Source organism: Toxotes jaculatrix, chromosome 14 (genome assembly GCF_017976425.1).
Source record: "Toxotes jaculatrix isolate fToxJac2 chromosome 14, fToxJac2.pri, whole genome shotgun sequence".
NCBI classification, from domain to species: domain Eukaryota; kingdom Metazoa; phylum Chordata; class Actinopteri; family Toxotidae; genus Toxotes; species Toxotes jaculatrix.
This window is the reverse complement of record NC_054407.1, coordinates 11,250,703-11,266,362: the sequence shown is the minus strand read 5'-3', so window position 1 is coordinate 11,266,362 and position 15,660 is coordinate 11,250,703. Positions and strand designations below refer to the sequence as shown.

The 15,660-nt window shown below is 41.4% G+C and overlaps 2 protein-coding genes across 3 annotated transcripts; both read right to left on the bottom strand.

The window, feature by feature from the left end:
* Positions 1-237: 237 nt before the first annotated feature.
* Positions 238-3,875, bottom strand: stap2a (signal transducing adaptor family member 2a). The gene is made up of 11 exons (XM_041054741.1): positions 3,768-3,875; positions 2,747-2,818; positions 2,528-2,647; positions 2,385-2,441; positions 2,143-2,294; positions 1,914-2,045; positions 1,741-1,810; positions 962-1,064; positions 765-860; positions 556-684; positions 238-451 (listed from the first exon to the last, which is right to left on the bottom strand). The coding sequence occupies exons 1-11, from the start codon at positions 3,873-3,875 to the stop codon at positions 396-398; spliced, it is 1,095 nt and encodes a 364-aa protein (XP_040910675.1). The 3' UTR covers positions 238-395.
* Positions 3,876-4,277: 402 nt separating this feature from the next.
* On the bottom strand, positions 4,278-14,936 carry LOC121193671 (endophilin-A2-like). Of its 2 annotated transcripts, XM_041056097.1 has the most exons (9): positions 14,743-14,936; positions 11,196-11,264; positions 10,798-11,014; positions 10,567-10,700; positions 10,151-10,309; positions 8,751-8,854; positions 8,112-8,245; positions 7,913-7,969; positions 4,278-7,122 (listed from the first exon to the last, which is right to left on the bottom strand). In XM_041056097.1, the coding sequence occupies exons 1-9, from the start codon at positions 14,785-14,787 to the stop codon at positions 6,935-6,937; spliced, it is 1,107 nt and encodes a 368-aa protein (XP_040912031.1). In that variant the 5' UTR covers positions 14,788-14,936; the 3' UTR covers positions 4,278-6,934. The 2 variants fall into 2 exon arrangements, with proteins under 2 accessions (XP_040912031.1, XP_040912032.1); XM_041056098.1 differs by lacking the exon at positions 7,913-7,969.
* Positions 14,937-15,660: the final 724 nt, after the last annotated feature.

Sequence of the window (15,660 nt, the reverse complement as noted above, 5' to 3'; positions counted from 1 at the left end):
GTTTGTTTTATTATCAGGGTAGATAAAGTGTCCCCGGTGCAGCAGTAACACCAGCAGCTCAGGACTCACACATGGGCTCAGACAGGTAAACATCAGGCTCAGTTGGTGGTCCGGTATGTGTCAGCACTTCTCTGATAGGGTTTAGCTGCCAGTCACACTGACTTTTTATGTCCATTGGAAAGGGTCAAATGGAATTTTTTTTTTTTTTTTTGCTTGGAGGCAGTTTGTAAACCGTTTTACGCATGTGGACAAAGCACTGAGAGAAAGTGACGGTATTCGTAGTCCCTTGTCATCCACCTGGAAGGCACAGGATGAGTACATAGCTGCGGTGAGAAGGGGTTTGGCACTGAAGATTGAGCACGCTGTGACAGAAAGCTGTTCCTTATTAAGTTAAGTCACTCCTGACTGGCTCGCCTCTTCTCCAGCTTCACTTTGAGTTCCTCATTGAGCGCTGTGGAAGGACAGAAGACACACTTTGAGCTGAAAGTTCAAAGTGAAAGCTGAACCGAGGATCAATCCTCTGCTGCAGGTGAGGTTGGCCCATTATCTACTCACTCTGTGCAAGAGGCGAAGGGGAGAGGATGAGTCGTCTCATCGGGTTGGTGGGGGAGGCCGGCACTGGTGAGGTTAAGATGCGGCGATCTGGGGCGGGGGACCTGGATAGGGGACTACTGGACCAACGATCTGCACCAGAATGAAAGCAGTGATTGTTACTGCTATCTGTCTGTGACTGTTTGTAGGTGCTTCATGTTAAAGAGACAAACCTTGTTTTGGAGGCAGGGCAGGAGCCTTTGGCAGGGGGCTCAAGGGGGCAGTGTGGAGGATCCTCTCCCCATTTTCATCATTGGCAGAAACATATGCTGATGAGACAAAATAAAAAAAAATTCAACTAGATAAATAAATAAATAAATTGTAAGACGTAGTAAAAAACGCATAGGTAGACAAAAAAAGTCAGCCTCACTGATATTCTCCTCATACGGCTCCTCCAGCAGGAAAGGCTGTAGAGTTCCTGCTGTCTTCTCTACCAGGGCATCAATGACCTCATGAAGTGTAGCACAGGGAATCTGTGAGAGGAAAGCTGTTGTATTATAGCTGCTGGTTTGTTAATGGTGTTTACATACAGACATTATCGACTGTTGTAATCTCAAAGCATAACTCAAAATTCTTATGCAAGATGTGCTGAACTGTTGCCATGTCCTCACGTTGGAAACTCTTAAAAAAATTCAAAAAGCATAAAGAAAAATATGAATATATATGAAGATACAGCTACATTTAACTCTGATAAGTTGCCACTTCTCAAATGGTGTTTTTAATCTGACAGCAAACAAGACAGCGAGATGAGAGATTTGCAGCTTCAAATATTTTACTTCCCACTTAACAAACCTGTTACAGTGTGTGTTTTCTGTCTTTTCAAATATTTAACCCATTAGTAGGAGTTACACTGATCCAATATGCCAGATTGTGTTGGGGCCTGTACTATAACTCATGTATTCTGATGAGTTGCATACAGTGTGGTGTACAGATTTTAAATTTGGATAAAGAGAGCACTGATTACAACAGAAACCTGAATTAAAATATTGTAACTGGTGTCGGGAGAGAAAAAGTCGGATTGATGCATCATCAAACACAATTACGACATAACATTATAAACTGTGAATAAGTAAGTAAGTCGTTTAAATTAATTTTATCCACATTATGAAATGTTGTAATATGTGAATTGTATCTGCAAGTATCACATACAGGATTTTCTACATCGATGACATAACCGCCTTGGTCCCTCTGAGTCACACGGTAATGTCTGAACACTGACCTGGAGCCGGAAAAAACAAAGAGCATATACATTTTGCAGTGAAGATGGTGTCTGTCTACGATATTTGCAGCTGTGGTGTCCATGTGTTCAGCCAGTGTTTTACCCATTCAGGTCTTGTCGAGTAGTAACAGCTAGTGAGCATCCATCTCTGCCTGGACGTAGCAACATGTTGCCACAGTCTGGGTGTCTCTCTAGAAGGACTTCAGCCTCTGTTCGGGACACTGGTCGAAAGCACCTGCATGCCACACACACACAGTAGAAATGATAACACATATGTTTACATGCACTAAAACAGCCACAGTCCGTCCTCTCAACACAGAAGGAGAACTCACGGTGGAATCTCTCCTACTAAAGGCACAGAGAGTGGCGAAGGAGGAGCACGTGTGGGAGTACGAGTTCTTCGTCTGGACCTTTCTTTGTCCACCACCTCTTTCAGCATCTGCAGCTGGCCCGGCAGCAACGTGAGACAGGACGGTACATTGAGCTGTGATTGGACAGAAGCCAGTATTTCTTATTATACAGAAAAAGGAGACACTGGTAGCAAGATGAAGGTGTGAAAAAGGTGAATATTTACATCAATAACTGAGTAGAGGAAACCTTTCCACAGCTCCCTTGCTTCTAAGTTAGGTGCCTGGAAAAGACAACAACACTTTTACGCTTTGCAAAAAGAGTTAATTTTAATATGTGTGTGTGAGTGTGTGTGTCGAGTGGCATTACTGTCAGTTTGGTTTCCCCATCCTTCATGCGCAGAATGAGTCTGGCTGCCTCCAGGTTTCTGTCCCGGCTGCAGTCGTCCTTCAGGGACACAAACCCGCTGAGGTCCAGCTTCTCCACATACTGTAAGTCACACACACACACACAAAAACACACAAGTATGATTCAGCGTCAACACACTATGATGTGCAACAAACAAAATGTATACAGCTTGAAACTTACATGTGTGTCCTTGGGATTGTTGAAGAAATACAAAGAATTCCCGCACAGACAGGTCCAGAGTCGTCTGGATGCCTGTCACACATGGAAATAAAAAGATGTTAGCGGGGAGGACAAAGCTGTAACAATAATTGTGCTGTTTTTCACATCTGTGTAATGGACACTTCCGTTTTTATCACTCTCACATTTCCTGTCCCAAGAGATGTCGAGAGAGCGAGCCTCAGCTGCTGTCAGTCTGTGATCCATGGATCACTGAAATATCCTCCACCTGAGCCTGGCTCACATTACATGTCTTTATTGCATTGAAATGAGCCTAATGAGAGAGGAGGGTGTGGGGGTTGGGTTGGGGTGGGGTGGGAAGGGTGTGTGTGTGTGTTGGGGGGGGGGGCATTCTTTAGTTATCACCTTACACATTAGGAAAAGCAACATGCAAAAGAACATTGTGAATAATATTGTCAGTAATTTGCCTGTGTGTAACTTTGTGTTTGAGATTTTGGAAATGCACTTCAGGGACCGGCTTGTCAGAACAATATGTCAAAAGCAGATTATGAGTCAGCATTGAATTCTGGGTGATGGAAATGCTTGGCAGACATACTGATTGTGACATGCAGCAGATGACTTGTTACTAAGATAAGGGATACATCCACCAGTCGTTGATGTGATGTGATGTGAATTGAAATGACATGCAGCGCTTTGACAGCCATCGGGTTTCCTCGATTCCCACGTCGAGATTCGCTCATAAATTTGTTGCAAGCCCACCCTGTCAAGAGTCTTGCAAAACCAGACTTAAAAAGCACAACAAAAACCCGTGATCCGCCATGTGAAACATCCACAGCAGCTCCAGTGCAGAGTCTCGCCTCGCCCATGCTATCACAATAAGGAAGTTGACAGTTCTCTGGGAATGGGGGGATCAGCCGGTGTGCGGTGCATATACACACAGACACACACACACACTCACTGACCACGGCTATCTACAGCATGCTCTGAAACAACATGGCACTCGGTCTGCACCGGGCGAACCTACCTTTTCTTTCGGTCCTCGCTTTTCCAGGTATCCTTCGTAGTAGCAGAGCGGGAGCTGCGCCCGGGGTCCCCCTGGCCCGGAGCGCTGTCTGACGGGTGCAGCCGCCATGAGTGTCGCTGGCTGGGCACCGAGGACAAAGGGGATCTGAGTAATTCGGGGAGTGACACGCCTTCCCCGATGAGATAGTGCTGTGGCAATAATCCAACAGCTGGCTGGTGTAGCCTGCTGTGTCTGGGGGTCATGCAGACGGGTGGTGGTGCAGATTAAAAACTGGATGGTTGGAGGATAAATGTCTAAAATACAGAGATGTTTACCGAGCAAAGAAAATGAGCAACTGTGCATATGTAAATAGATGAGTTGAAATAATAATCAGGTATGTTACATGTACAAAGAGATAATCCCACAGTTTATATTTTCTGCATCAGTGAACATACCTTATCATTAAATTCTTGGAATTTCAAAAGACCAATTCAGTGGCAAGGGCTGTAATTTTCTGCACACACACTGGGATCCAAATTACTTAACATTTATTTGAAGAAGCAAATAAACAGCATCCAGTCCCCTTTACATAATAACAAAAATATACAATACACATAAGATTATACTTAGTATAGAGGTAAGTATCCTAAAGATAATCCAGGATAATCCCACTTTTAGTGTCCCCCAGTGTCACAGTTACAGAAATAAGGCATTGCGTAAGACAGAGAAGCTGTAATGAAGACACATGCAGAGCGGTTACATTTTAACACAGAAAATTCCATTAACATTGTGCATAATAAAAGTAAAGCTTTTAAGGCTGATAATACTTCATTCATTAATATTACAAAGTTGGGTCACGTTTGGATATGGATGCAAAACAAACCACCACAGAATGTGGCGCTGCAATAAATGTCAGCCGCTGCAGAGTCGGACAACTATTTCAGCTGCGACGGCGGCAGCAGCGCACAAAAATTGATCTCAGCCCTTTGTTCCATGACATTAATCATCATCAATATTATACATGCTGCATAATAGCTCAACCTGAGCCCCTGACCCTCCTTTCCCCTCTCAAACTCCGGGCTTTTGATTTGGTGTAATGAGGCATGTAAACCCACACCTGAACCTCAAAGTTATTACTCAGCACAGCCAAACCCCTTGGCTCTATACATAAAATGAATAACATAGTAGACATGCAAACATAACATTAAGAGGCACATACTATGATAACAATGAGATTATTCCAGGGGTGGACCAGGAGACCAAGCTCCAGAGGCACCATGGGATTGGGATGGAGCAGATAATGAGAAAGGGGGTAGGGGTACAGGGGCAGGTGGTGAATAAAGACTAGTGGGGGAGGGAGGGCATAATCCACTGCTGTGTGCCCTTCCCTGCAGAAAAGACCTGTCTGTTCCACTCCCAGTTTAAATAGAGATGGGATAGATGAGTGGGGCAGGGGCGGTCTAACAAGGGGATCATGACAAGAGGAGAAAGTTGGCATTTTAGTGAACAGCACAAACCCTCACAGTTCATAGTCTGCTTGTAACAGGCTTAAATGAAACTGAAACCAGCCATTGTGTAAAGACCTTCCACATTATTAGTGAATTTTCAACACAATAGTTGGGAGCTAGCATTTTCTGTCAGGTCTGGTGCACAGTTTCAGCCTGAAAACTGAGGCAGGTTCAAAAACATCCAATACACATCAGATTAATTTCCATGCTCCAAATTATAGGTTAGAATACAAAAGCCAAGCTTATCCCAGCGCCGAGGGCGAAAACAAATGACAGACTGAAAATTCATTGACAAACAGTTGGATAAAAGCCCACAAAACATTGTGAGTGACACCGCCAGCAGTATCTCTAGAGCCTGAGAAAATAGAGGAACTACAGGATGTATCCTTATGGCTTTGGTGTAAGGCTGCAAATTATTTTGGGTGGGGGAATAGCATGTTGCATTACTGTGAGCTGCACTGTAATGGAAACAAATCTGCTTCTGTGAAGTACAAAAAGGGGAACATGTTTACAAATAAAGATCTCAAATATGAAATATTATAAATTTTGCAGCATTGTGCACATAAGGCTGTATGGAATACATGTTTTTTTAGTGACAAACATTAAGACAAACAGGCAATTTGAGACCCTGTGCAACCTTTCTTTGGCATCAATTACGAGGGACAAGAACGTGGTGTGCATTGAAAAACAATGGTAGAGCTGTAGATAAGCTAACTTAGCAAAAATTAGTGTTATGTTTGTAATAAAAAAACAAGTGTATTTATGGATCCCTGCAGCCCTTTAGATATAAATCCTTAAATAACTTTTTGGTCGCGAATAAACTTAGTGTTTGTAAAACTGCAATTACCATTACAAACTGCAGTCTGGTTCCTAACATTATTTAACTATATCTACGGAGTAGCTCTAGCTATTTCTGAATATATAGATATGCCTAAAACCTAAGACAGGCCACCCAACATGGATTGGTAAGAGATAACAGAGGCCATATTACAGTGCCACTCAAAACATTAGCAAAGAGTCCTCTATAGCACCACAAGGTGGCAGTGGTGGATAGTTTTAAATATCGACAAAAGGCAGCCAGTCCTCCATGTTGACTCCTATGAGTCCATGATGACAACAGTACAAAAGCCTAAAGGCACAGAGGTGAGAAATGGGAGTGTAGAAAACAGTGCTTAGAAAAATGCATGTGTATACATACATCTATGTAGTACCAATATGAACAATACATGTCATACTGTGAATATAAATCAGGATAAGAATATAAGAATAAAGTAGTTGCACTTCTTAGTGTTCGTGGATACTGCTGGACATGTTATTAAAAATGTCATTCTCCCTTGATTGTTTTGTCATCAGTCCTGGTGATGGAGGTGTAGTGTACAAAGTGCACAGGTGCATACAGAATGAATATAAAGACTGAAGATATGGTAACTGCACCGAGACATTAGGTCATCATTTTTCTGACTGAAAATCCCTCCATCTTTACTGTTTTTAAAAATCCATTCAATCTTGATAGAATGAATAAAAGCTTTGCTCAAATAACTCCTCGATACAAATAATTAGATCCCTGTCTTGAGATGTGTACTCTTTAATTACAATGAACGAAAGATTTCTTTTGGTTGTTGTGAGTCGACAATCCTCTATATCCCCCCCACCATCCCCTGCTGTCTCCCTCTGCTGCCTTCAGCGGGATAGAGGCACTATCACTTCAACATAGTTGTTGGGGAAATATCCTGATTTTCCGCGAAGGCTTCCCTCGAACCAGTTCTCATCAATCTGACTGACCAAGGTGATGACGTCGCCCTCGTGGAAGCCCAGCTCTCCGTCGTTCTCTGGCTCAAAGTCATACAGGGCTTTACAGCATGGCTCGGCTATAGAAAGAGATTCAATGTAGAGAGATGAAAGGGGGAGAAAAGAATAAATAGTCATTTTGTGAAAATAAAACGTGTCAGTTTCCTTTTAACAGGATTAGTATATTCTCCTTTCAAAAGGACTTTCATTAGAGGCAGTGTGTCACCAGTACAAATAGACCATAAAGTCATTAAAACAGGATAAGTTAGTCACAAGTGTGGTAAGGGAGAATCCTTCTGGAGCTCAAGATCAAAATCAGTGTATTAATACACATACACACAAGTTTAGGCCTAAGACTTTTCAAATCTACTTTCTCGTGCTGGACCAGAGAGGTGAATGATATTAGATTCACTCCCTGACTACATCTGGAAAATAAACAATGCGGCACACTGATTTTTCTTGAGGTTCAGAAGTATTAGTCAGGAAACAGGCTGTCGAACACATACAATTCAACAGAACCATGACTGCAGACGTTTTTTTTTTTTTTTATGAAAATTTCTGATTTATTAAAACACCACAGTCATTGATTATTTAAAATAAAAACAGAAAATTGCTTGCTAATGTTTGTATGTCTCTGCAGCCTTGGTCAGACACCGTAATAATCACACTCTGATAAGCCTCACCTTGTTCTGGGAACCTGACAAGACGGGGAACAGTGGACCCAACACGCACCACTCAACTATGTTAGTGAATGACCATCACACAGACATGCATCCACCTCTCTGCCACACAGATGTGCAACAGAGTGAGTGAAAGTAGAGACACTTTTTAGTTCTGTGTAAGTGACATTATCTTCATCTGTGCACTCACGCCGCCTGCTCTTGATGGAGTTTCTTTGGACGGATGGACCTTGATATTGTGCTGGGGCTGGTTAATGTCACAGAAGGAAAGACACATCAATCTCAAGAATGTGTTGGACTTGCATGTGTGTCTTCTTGGGTGTAGGCCTCGCACTAGACGTTCAAGCACACTCATCCAGCTCTCACGAAATATATAAAAAATGGTTTACCGTGAGAGTAAGCTGAAGGGCTTGTTGCCGCAGGTGAGTATCCTCCATTGGACTGTTCTGCCTCCCCAAAGTCAAATGCTGGTCTGGGTTTGGGTGTGTATTCACGCCTAGGACGGTTCTGAGCGTCATTCACCCTGCATACAAAAATTATCACCTCTTTGAGCTCAAGAGTAAGAAATGCATCAACACAGATACTGGCAGGTTAAATAAAGAGATATCGATCCAGTTTCCTCTGGATGTGAGGACTTATTACTACAACTACAAGCAAATTCAAAAACAAATCTACTTTATATCACGTTATTCCAAGATGAAATTTCTTTCTGTGATGGAGAAAGAACAAAGTATAACAAAATAATCTGTGCCTAGAAAGATAAAGATAATAAAAGGTAACCTTAATATATATTGTTATTGTTTAATTAACAATATTTTATTTTAATTATTGTTTAATTTATATTGTTAAGTGAAAATAAGTGATCTGAGCTCAGCATCAGCTGCTGTTTGACATTCATTACTTGTAATCAGAAGGGTAAAGGAAAAGGAAAAGATGGTACGTCTGAATCATCCCTCATCACAAGCCAGAGGACACAGCCTAAACATACAAAAGGCATGCCATCTCCCACAAATAGTCGTGTCACTGACCTTTCCCTCAAATTGTCAGAAAGCTCCTCCAGGATCTGAGTGGCCTGTCTGTGGTACTGCAGCATAGACTCCACAAAAGAGGACAGCTGACTCACCTGCTCCACCTACACGCACGCACGCACAAAAAATAAATAAATAAATAAATAAAAATTCAACACGAGGCCAAACACAGAAACAGCTCTGGTCCTTCAGTGCATTCTTTTCTGGTTAACCGCCTGCATTCCCATTTCCCATCATTCCCGTTTCTTTCATCATTCTTATGTCAGTATTGTTCATCGCTAATGGCTCTGAAACACCTCATTATGACATGAAAACAGTAAATACCAAACGAAACGGGTTTGACTGGCTCACACGGCTGCAAGTCTCTGTGGAAAAAAACAAGGCATGTCAGTTGACACACACTGTCCTTAAAGACGTAACGTGGCATGTCAACTGAGAAGCAGTGAACAGCAAGGAACATGCATTTCAAAAAGATGTAGTGACAGACGTACTATTCAGAATAAATATTATCAAATACTCACAATATAGTCACATTAACAAGAATTCAACATTTGAGAGTTAGTTAGCCAACCACATTTTATACAGCACCAACACTGTTTATCTAGGTTTTTTATTTGTGTCTCTATTTTGAATTTATCTGACTGGGTCTAGAGGGCATAAAACAAATTTGCTGTATTAATTAAACCGTGTAGAATATGCCAATTCAGCCATCTTCTTCAGCCACCTATGCTACTGATTAAATCTTAGTAATTGCATCAGTAAACTGAAAACATTATACAACTAGACTTGCATCACACAGCCTTGGCACACAGGAGATGTCTTCGTAACCATGCAAGTTTCACAGCTCCCACAAAACCTTATAAGACTGAAGCACTAAAACATTTTACGAGGGGTAATTGATAGGTTTTTCTGGTCAAAGGTAGAAGGAGATGCATCATGATGTGCAGTTCAACTCTTTGAGTGATTATGTATAAAGTATGAAGTTAACTTTTGTGGTTTTTCTGTTTCAGGTAATTGAAAATTCCAAGTCAGCACTGTCTGAGAAAATAGACACCAGCCTTCATACAGTCAACCACTACCTCTGTCTCAAGGGCTTATCACCCAAGGAGGTCCTTGGCCTGATTTGACCTGATGTGACACCCTCAGACTACTACCTCTTCCCCAAGATGAAGAATAAGCTCAGTGGTCGTCATTTTGACAGTGATGGTGACATCATTGCTGCTGTGGACCACTTTCTTGAGGTCCAAGACACAGACTTCTACAGAGAAGGGATCAGGAGGGGACGATGTTGGAAAATTAATGTGCTAGGTTTTCTAAAACTGACTCCTCCTACGTCACACAGGTTTCAGTGGGCCATCTGCAATGCAAAGTGAGTTAAGTTTAGTCTACAGGCTACTCACATCTGTTTCCAGTAGGTTGTGCATGGAGCTCTCAGCCAACTCTTTGGACTCATGGAACTTCTCCAGGGCCTGCCTGATCTCTTCATCTTGAATTTTACCTTGGCGTTTCTTTTTATAATCATAGTCCAGCCGGCGGCCCTCCAGCTTCTTCAGGTGGTGCTGAGGGGTTGGTGGAAGAGTTGGGAATCGGAGGATGAGTTTTCACAGAATATATAAGTATTTCAACTTGTTTATGATAGTTTAGATGAATTTCTTATGCACTTAGTGTGACTACATCATCTGCATGCAGTTCAGCTGTTATGCAGCTGGATGGTTAATACTTCATTCATACTATAGCAGCTGACACTCAGACAGTGGAGCTCATCGGTCAATGCCTTGCCTGCACATGCAGAAGGATGCTGCCTCTTTGATTCTACCTGAATGTCTTTGATATCCTTCTCAGCGACTGCCTGCAGTGGGTCAATAAAGTTCTGCTTCACATCAATATCCAGAGAGTCCTTGACCTCCGCCAGCCTCTTCATTGACTCCCCTATGTCTATTAGAGCCCCACCTGCAGTACACACAAGCAAAACACCAGCATTAAGAAGTATTGGACATTGTGAAGCATGTTAGTAATAATTATTGTCTCTATAAAGAAGCTTTCTTACCAAAGTTGGTGTCTTCGCCCATATCCCGTCCATACTTAGTCATGCACTCTCCCAGGAGGCCCTCAGGCTGGGGGTAGCCTGGACTATTCACCTGTCCGCGGATTTTTGACACAGTGTTGAGCATAGAAAGTTTGGCTCTCGTTGCAGGGTTGGGCTGGAGGTACTCTGATGTCTTATTGATGACTTCCACCACTGCTTTGCTGGTAATATCGGCTCTCTGGTGATAGAAGTTAGGGGGAGACATTAATCTGATATGCATATACCGAGCTGTATGCCTTTGACACCATCTATATAAGTGTAAAAATCTTGGGGGACATAATTTCACAGCACAATACAACATGAGGATATTGTTACTCAACAAATGCATTATGGGTGTAATCCTAAAATGTATGAAGTACCTTCTCGAGTTCCTTAAAGTCTTCATCCAGTTTGGTTCCCTCTGCACCTCCAACCTTCTCACTCATCAGCTGTGATCACAGAGCAAACAGAGCAATGAGGATGACTGACCTCAGCATGTTTACAGGTTCTCATGGAGAATTACTTTTAAGATCACACACATTTGCGCTCCATCAAAACAAACTTGACATTGACTTGACCTGGTCAATTTGTGTTGAAATAATTATGAATATTTTGCCATGTCTTTTCCACTTATCCACCTCCGGAGCAAGGTCTACTGCAGAGCTGAATTTCTGGAGCTGATAGGGGATCAGAGGCTTGCTCATGGACACTTCCACAGGGCACAACCTTTTTGTCAAGTGAGCTTGAACTAAACCTTTAAAACCTGCCTGCTGTCTGTCTCCAGACTTTAATGGGTATTTAAAATTTTCCACAATTTTCTTTTTTCCAGGCATGACTAACTCAATTCTCAAGTCCAAGACATGTCCATGTTTTCCATCAGAGGACGAACCTACTCAACTCTGCATGAGGGAATGAGTTCTGCAAACTAGGCTTTCCTCTGTAGAGAGAGCGTCGGTTCATGAGGAATCATACTGAAGGGTTTTCCTTTTTTTCCATCAAGTCAGCACACACTGCAGTTTCCGACACTCCAACCACATCCATAGATACCTTTAATAAACACACATGCTAACTTCATCTCGCTCTCGCTCACCAATTCATATCCTCGCTCACACATGGCACATACACTCTCCATTTGTCATTGGAGAAACAAACTCTAAAATCCTGTGCAGTTGGCTGGCAAGCCATACAGAGACTCATTGTGTGTGTGTGTGCGTGTGCACATGCTTTCTCATTTGGTTAAACTCGGTGCAGCTGTCAGCACCACACTGCACATAAAACTCTATGGATGGATCAGTCTCTCTTGTTTATATATTACACACGCCTGGTAAAGTTCATTTGTGTGAAACACCAAGTGGCTTTGAAAATGCCCTAACCACCCACTGCTAACTGGTTCACGGGATATAATTCAGCCCCACATGTTCCCAAATGATGTCAAATATACGTTTTAACTGCAATTAATTCATCTCTTAGAACCAGATGTGAAGTTGTGACATGTAGCTGTGTAAAATCCAAACACAAACATATTTTCAGTGCCCCATCTGGCTTCACAATTGCCAAGAAAAAAAGTGTTTATCTAGCACAACTAATAAACGGGCCCATCTCAGTCAGAGTAGGTTTAAATTATTAGTACATAAGGGCTTAAAAAGACACAGATTCATAAGCAGATTTGATTACAGGATTCAAACTTGTTAAAAGGTTGTTTTGAAGGTCCTTACCTTAGTAAGCAAATACATAATTATATATATAAAGATATATAACATGATTTGGACTAAAATAAAGGTATGCAATGATAAACGCTGTGTGAATAATGCAAGCTTTATGTGCATTTATAGCAACTTAGTTTACCACAATTATTCTGTTTAATCATTGATTAAATCAAGTATATTTTATGGTTGTATGGCATGAAACCTGTTAAGCAACTAACTTGCACAACCGATTGTCCTCCAACCCGTTTTCTTTCTTTTCACAGTCTGAATGACAAGGTGCAACGCTTGTTAGTCAGGCCTGTGCTAAAGGAGGGCAAGATGTTCAGTATAGGTCCTACATGTTTATACCTCTACCATATGTCCCAATAGTTGAGGCTTTCACAGTGTTAACTGGGCAATACCACTGTACCATGGTGTAACAATCCACCTGGCCCACTCAAGTTTTCCAAAAGCTTGTATGAAAAACTTCTGTTCATTCACCCAAGATTTGTTATTCTTGCTGTACTGTCAACGTACTGACACAATCTGTCCTCTGGTTTACTTGTGAAGTGGAATTTGGTTTGGGCAGAGTACTGAGATAAGTAGAATTCCATTACCAATAATCAAGTACACACCCACAAGAAGCTGTCACTTGCATATCACTATTGTTATGTCAAAGCAAGGACCTGCTGCAAGTCAGGTGTCATCAAAGCATAGGCCACCGGTTTAGCAGGCCTTGCCTTGCTGAGTTCCATATTTGTGGTGGCAGGTCTAACTTTTAACTTCCTCCAGAGCCAACAGTTTCATTTCTTTCCTAACAGTGATGAGTGATATTTTGAATTTGGAAGCACCCAACAAACCAGGCTCAGTAAGTCCAAGATTTTAAAAAGCAACAATTGCAGGGCTGTGTAAACGATGCACAGACTACTGTGTATGTCTGTATACAGTCTGGCAGTGAGACATTTGACTGACATGGCATTAAATCACTTCCATTTGTTTAAATATTTGACTTGCTTGGTTTTGTAAATCCATGTGGTGTCAGTGTTAAACATGCATGCTCTATTACACTGGAAGTCTATGGAGAAAATTGAAGTTATATTCCAAAATGAGATGTTCAGGACTGAAAAAATTAATACCAAAATTAAAAATAAGAGTGCACTTGTTTGCAGTTGATATGATGGCGGTATTCCTTTCTGAATGAAATCATAGATCCTTTCTACGTTCAAGATAAATAACTGACTTAAAATAGTTACTCATCTTTAGTAAATTAAAATACATAGATGATGAAATAAAATCATTTACACCCAAAGATCTTGAACTTGTGTGTCACAATATCATCCAGCTAAATGGAGATGATCTCAGATGAGGTCTGACACAGAAGATACTTTTGGAGATGATTGCATTTTCATGACAAACGTGTTGTGTGTGATTTAAACTATGGTTTCACCACAACACATTGGCCAATTGGCCTCCAGACAAGTGTTTTGAAAACGTTGTGTAATCCTACAGATAACAAACACGAACACCACTTCAGGACCAGAGTATTAACGCTAACACTTGAACAATGTATCTATCTGCTGTTTAACATAACAGCAAAACACGACGAGCCCGAACCCCTATCATCACATACTGTATCTCCACTGATCCAGAAACTCCGCCTTTCAATGCCGGACTTCTGCAGCAACAGAAACTTTAGTAGGTTGGCATTCATTTTGTACAATAATGTTATTTCGGTGAAAAGCCAGATAAACAAACTGCGTTGCTGAACACGAGCCCGGCTGCAGACTAACGAAAACCAGCTTACCGACACTCAACCTGTGGGAAAGAAAGCGCTTCAATACATAACTTTAAGATAATGTCCTAGGCTGGAAGCAAGCGACCAACAGCCAAGTTTAACTAATAGTAAAATCACTAGTAATCTAACATAGCTCATGTTGACCATAACGTTGCTGACGTTAACTTGCTATCTCTCTAGATTAGCGTTAGCTAATTTACGTTAATAAAGTTACCTGCGAACGACAACACATTTGACAGTAGTTATAGCTAGTCGCATACTAGTCAACGTAGTTAGTCGTATACTTTTTCACAAGTTAAAGCATGTCGTGGTGTTTAACCAAGGAAACATTTTTTATCGTTATTCGTGACGGTCTCCAGCTAGTTTGAAGTTAGCGCAATAAAAGTAACGATAATGTTAGCTAGCTAGCTAAGCTACCGGCTAACGTTGAAAAAGTGGCTCGTTTACCTGGCTAGCTTTGTAAAACTGCTTCTTAAATCCTGCGACGGACATCTTGCACCGTCTGTGTTGCCACCTGGACCTCGACGGGGAAATGTGTGTTAGAAAATAGTTGTTGTGGGTTTGTAGTTTACAACACAAACAGCAGCCGAGCCACACGTCTTCAAACTTTGCACCGTGGATGTGAAACTTGCTAGGCAACCACAAGTTCCTGGCCTCAGCTTCTAGTGGGAGGCTCCATCCATAAAGTGGGTCAAACACAAGCACACACAAATCACGCATCCAAACATCCTCTTTTCCCTGCAGACTGACAAACTTGCTGATTTTGACTTTAAAGTACATTGCTGCTGTCTACTTTCGGGCGATGGTAAACGAGAAGCAAAATTATACATGAAAATACTTTTCCATTTGTACAATTTCTCAAAAAACAGATTATTTAAAATAATCTACATCTGCAAATTAAGGTTTTATTAATTATATCTACTAATTACTGGGTATATAAAATGTAGAAAAATTGGTTAGAAAAATCGGCATCACAATTTCCTAGAGCCAGTGGGGTTAGGTAGGTGAAGTAGGTGAAGTCTTTAAATTACTTTGAACAAGAAAAGTTTAACCCGAGGTCCCCAGTTTGAAGACTTTGAGAAGTTTTTTTTGTTTGTTTTTTTGTTTTTTTTTTGGTCAAACACTTGCTCTAGCTTTCATGCTCAACTTTAAATGTTGATAAAGACTTGAATCTATGACGTTAGCAAAGCAAAGCAATGCAGGAGCAAATCCTGGTATTGGAGAAGCTGCGAGCAGAAAATGGCTGGAGTTTTTGATAAATAACTTAAATGACTTGCTTCTTAATTGTTGCTGATTACTTTTAGGTCAACCAGTTAATCAACAGACTAATTGTTACAGTTAAGTTAGTGGCATGAAAAGAATACA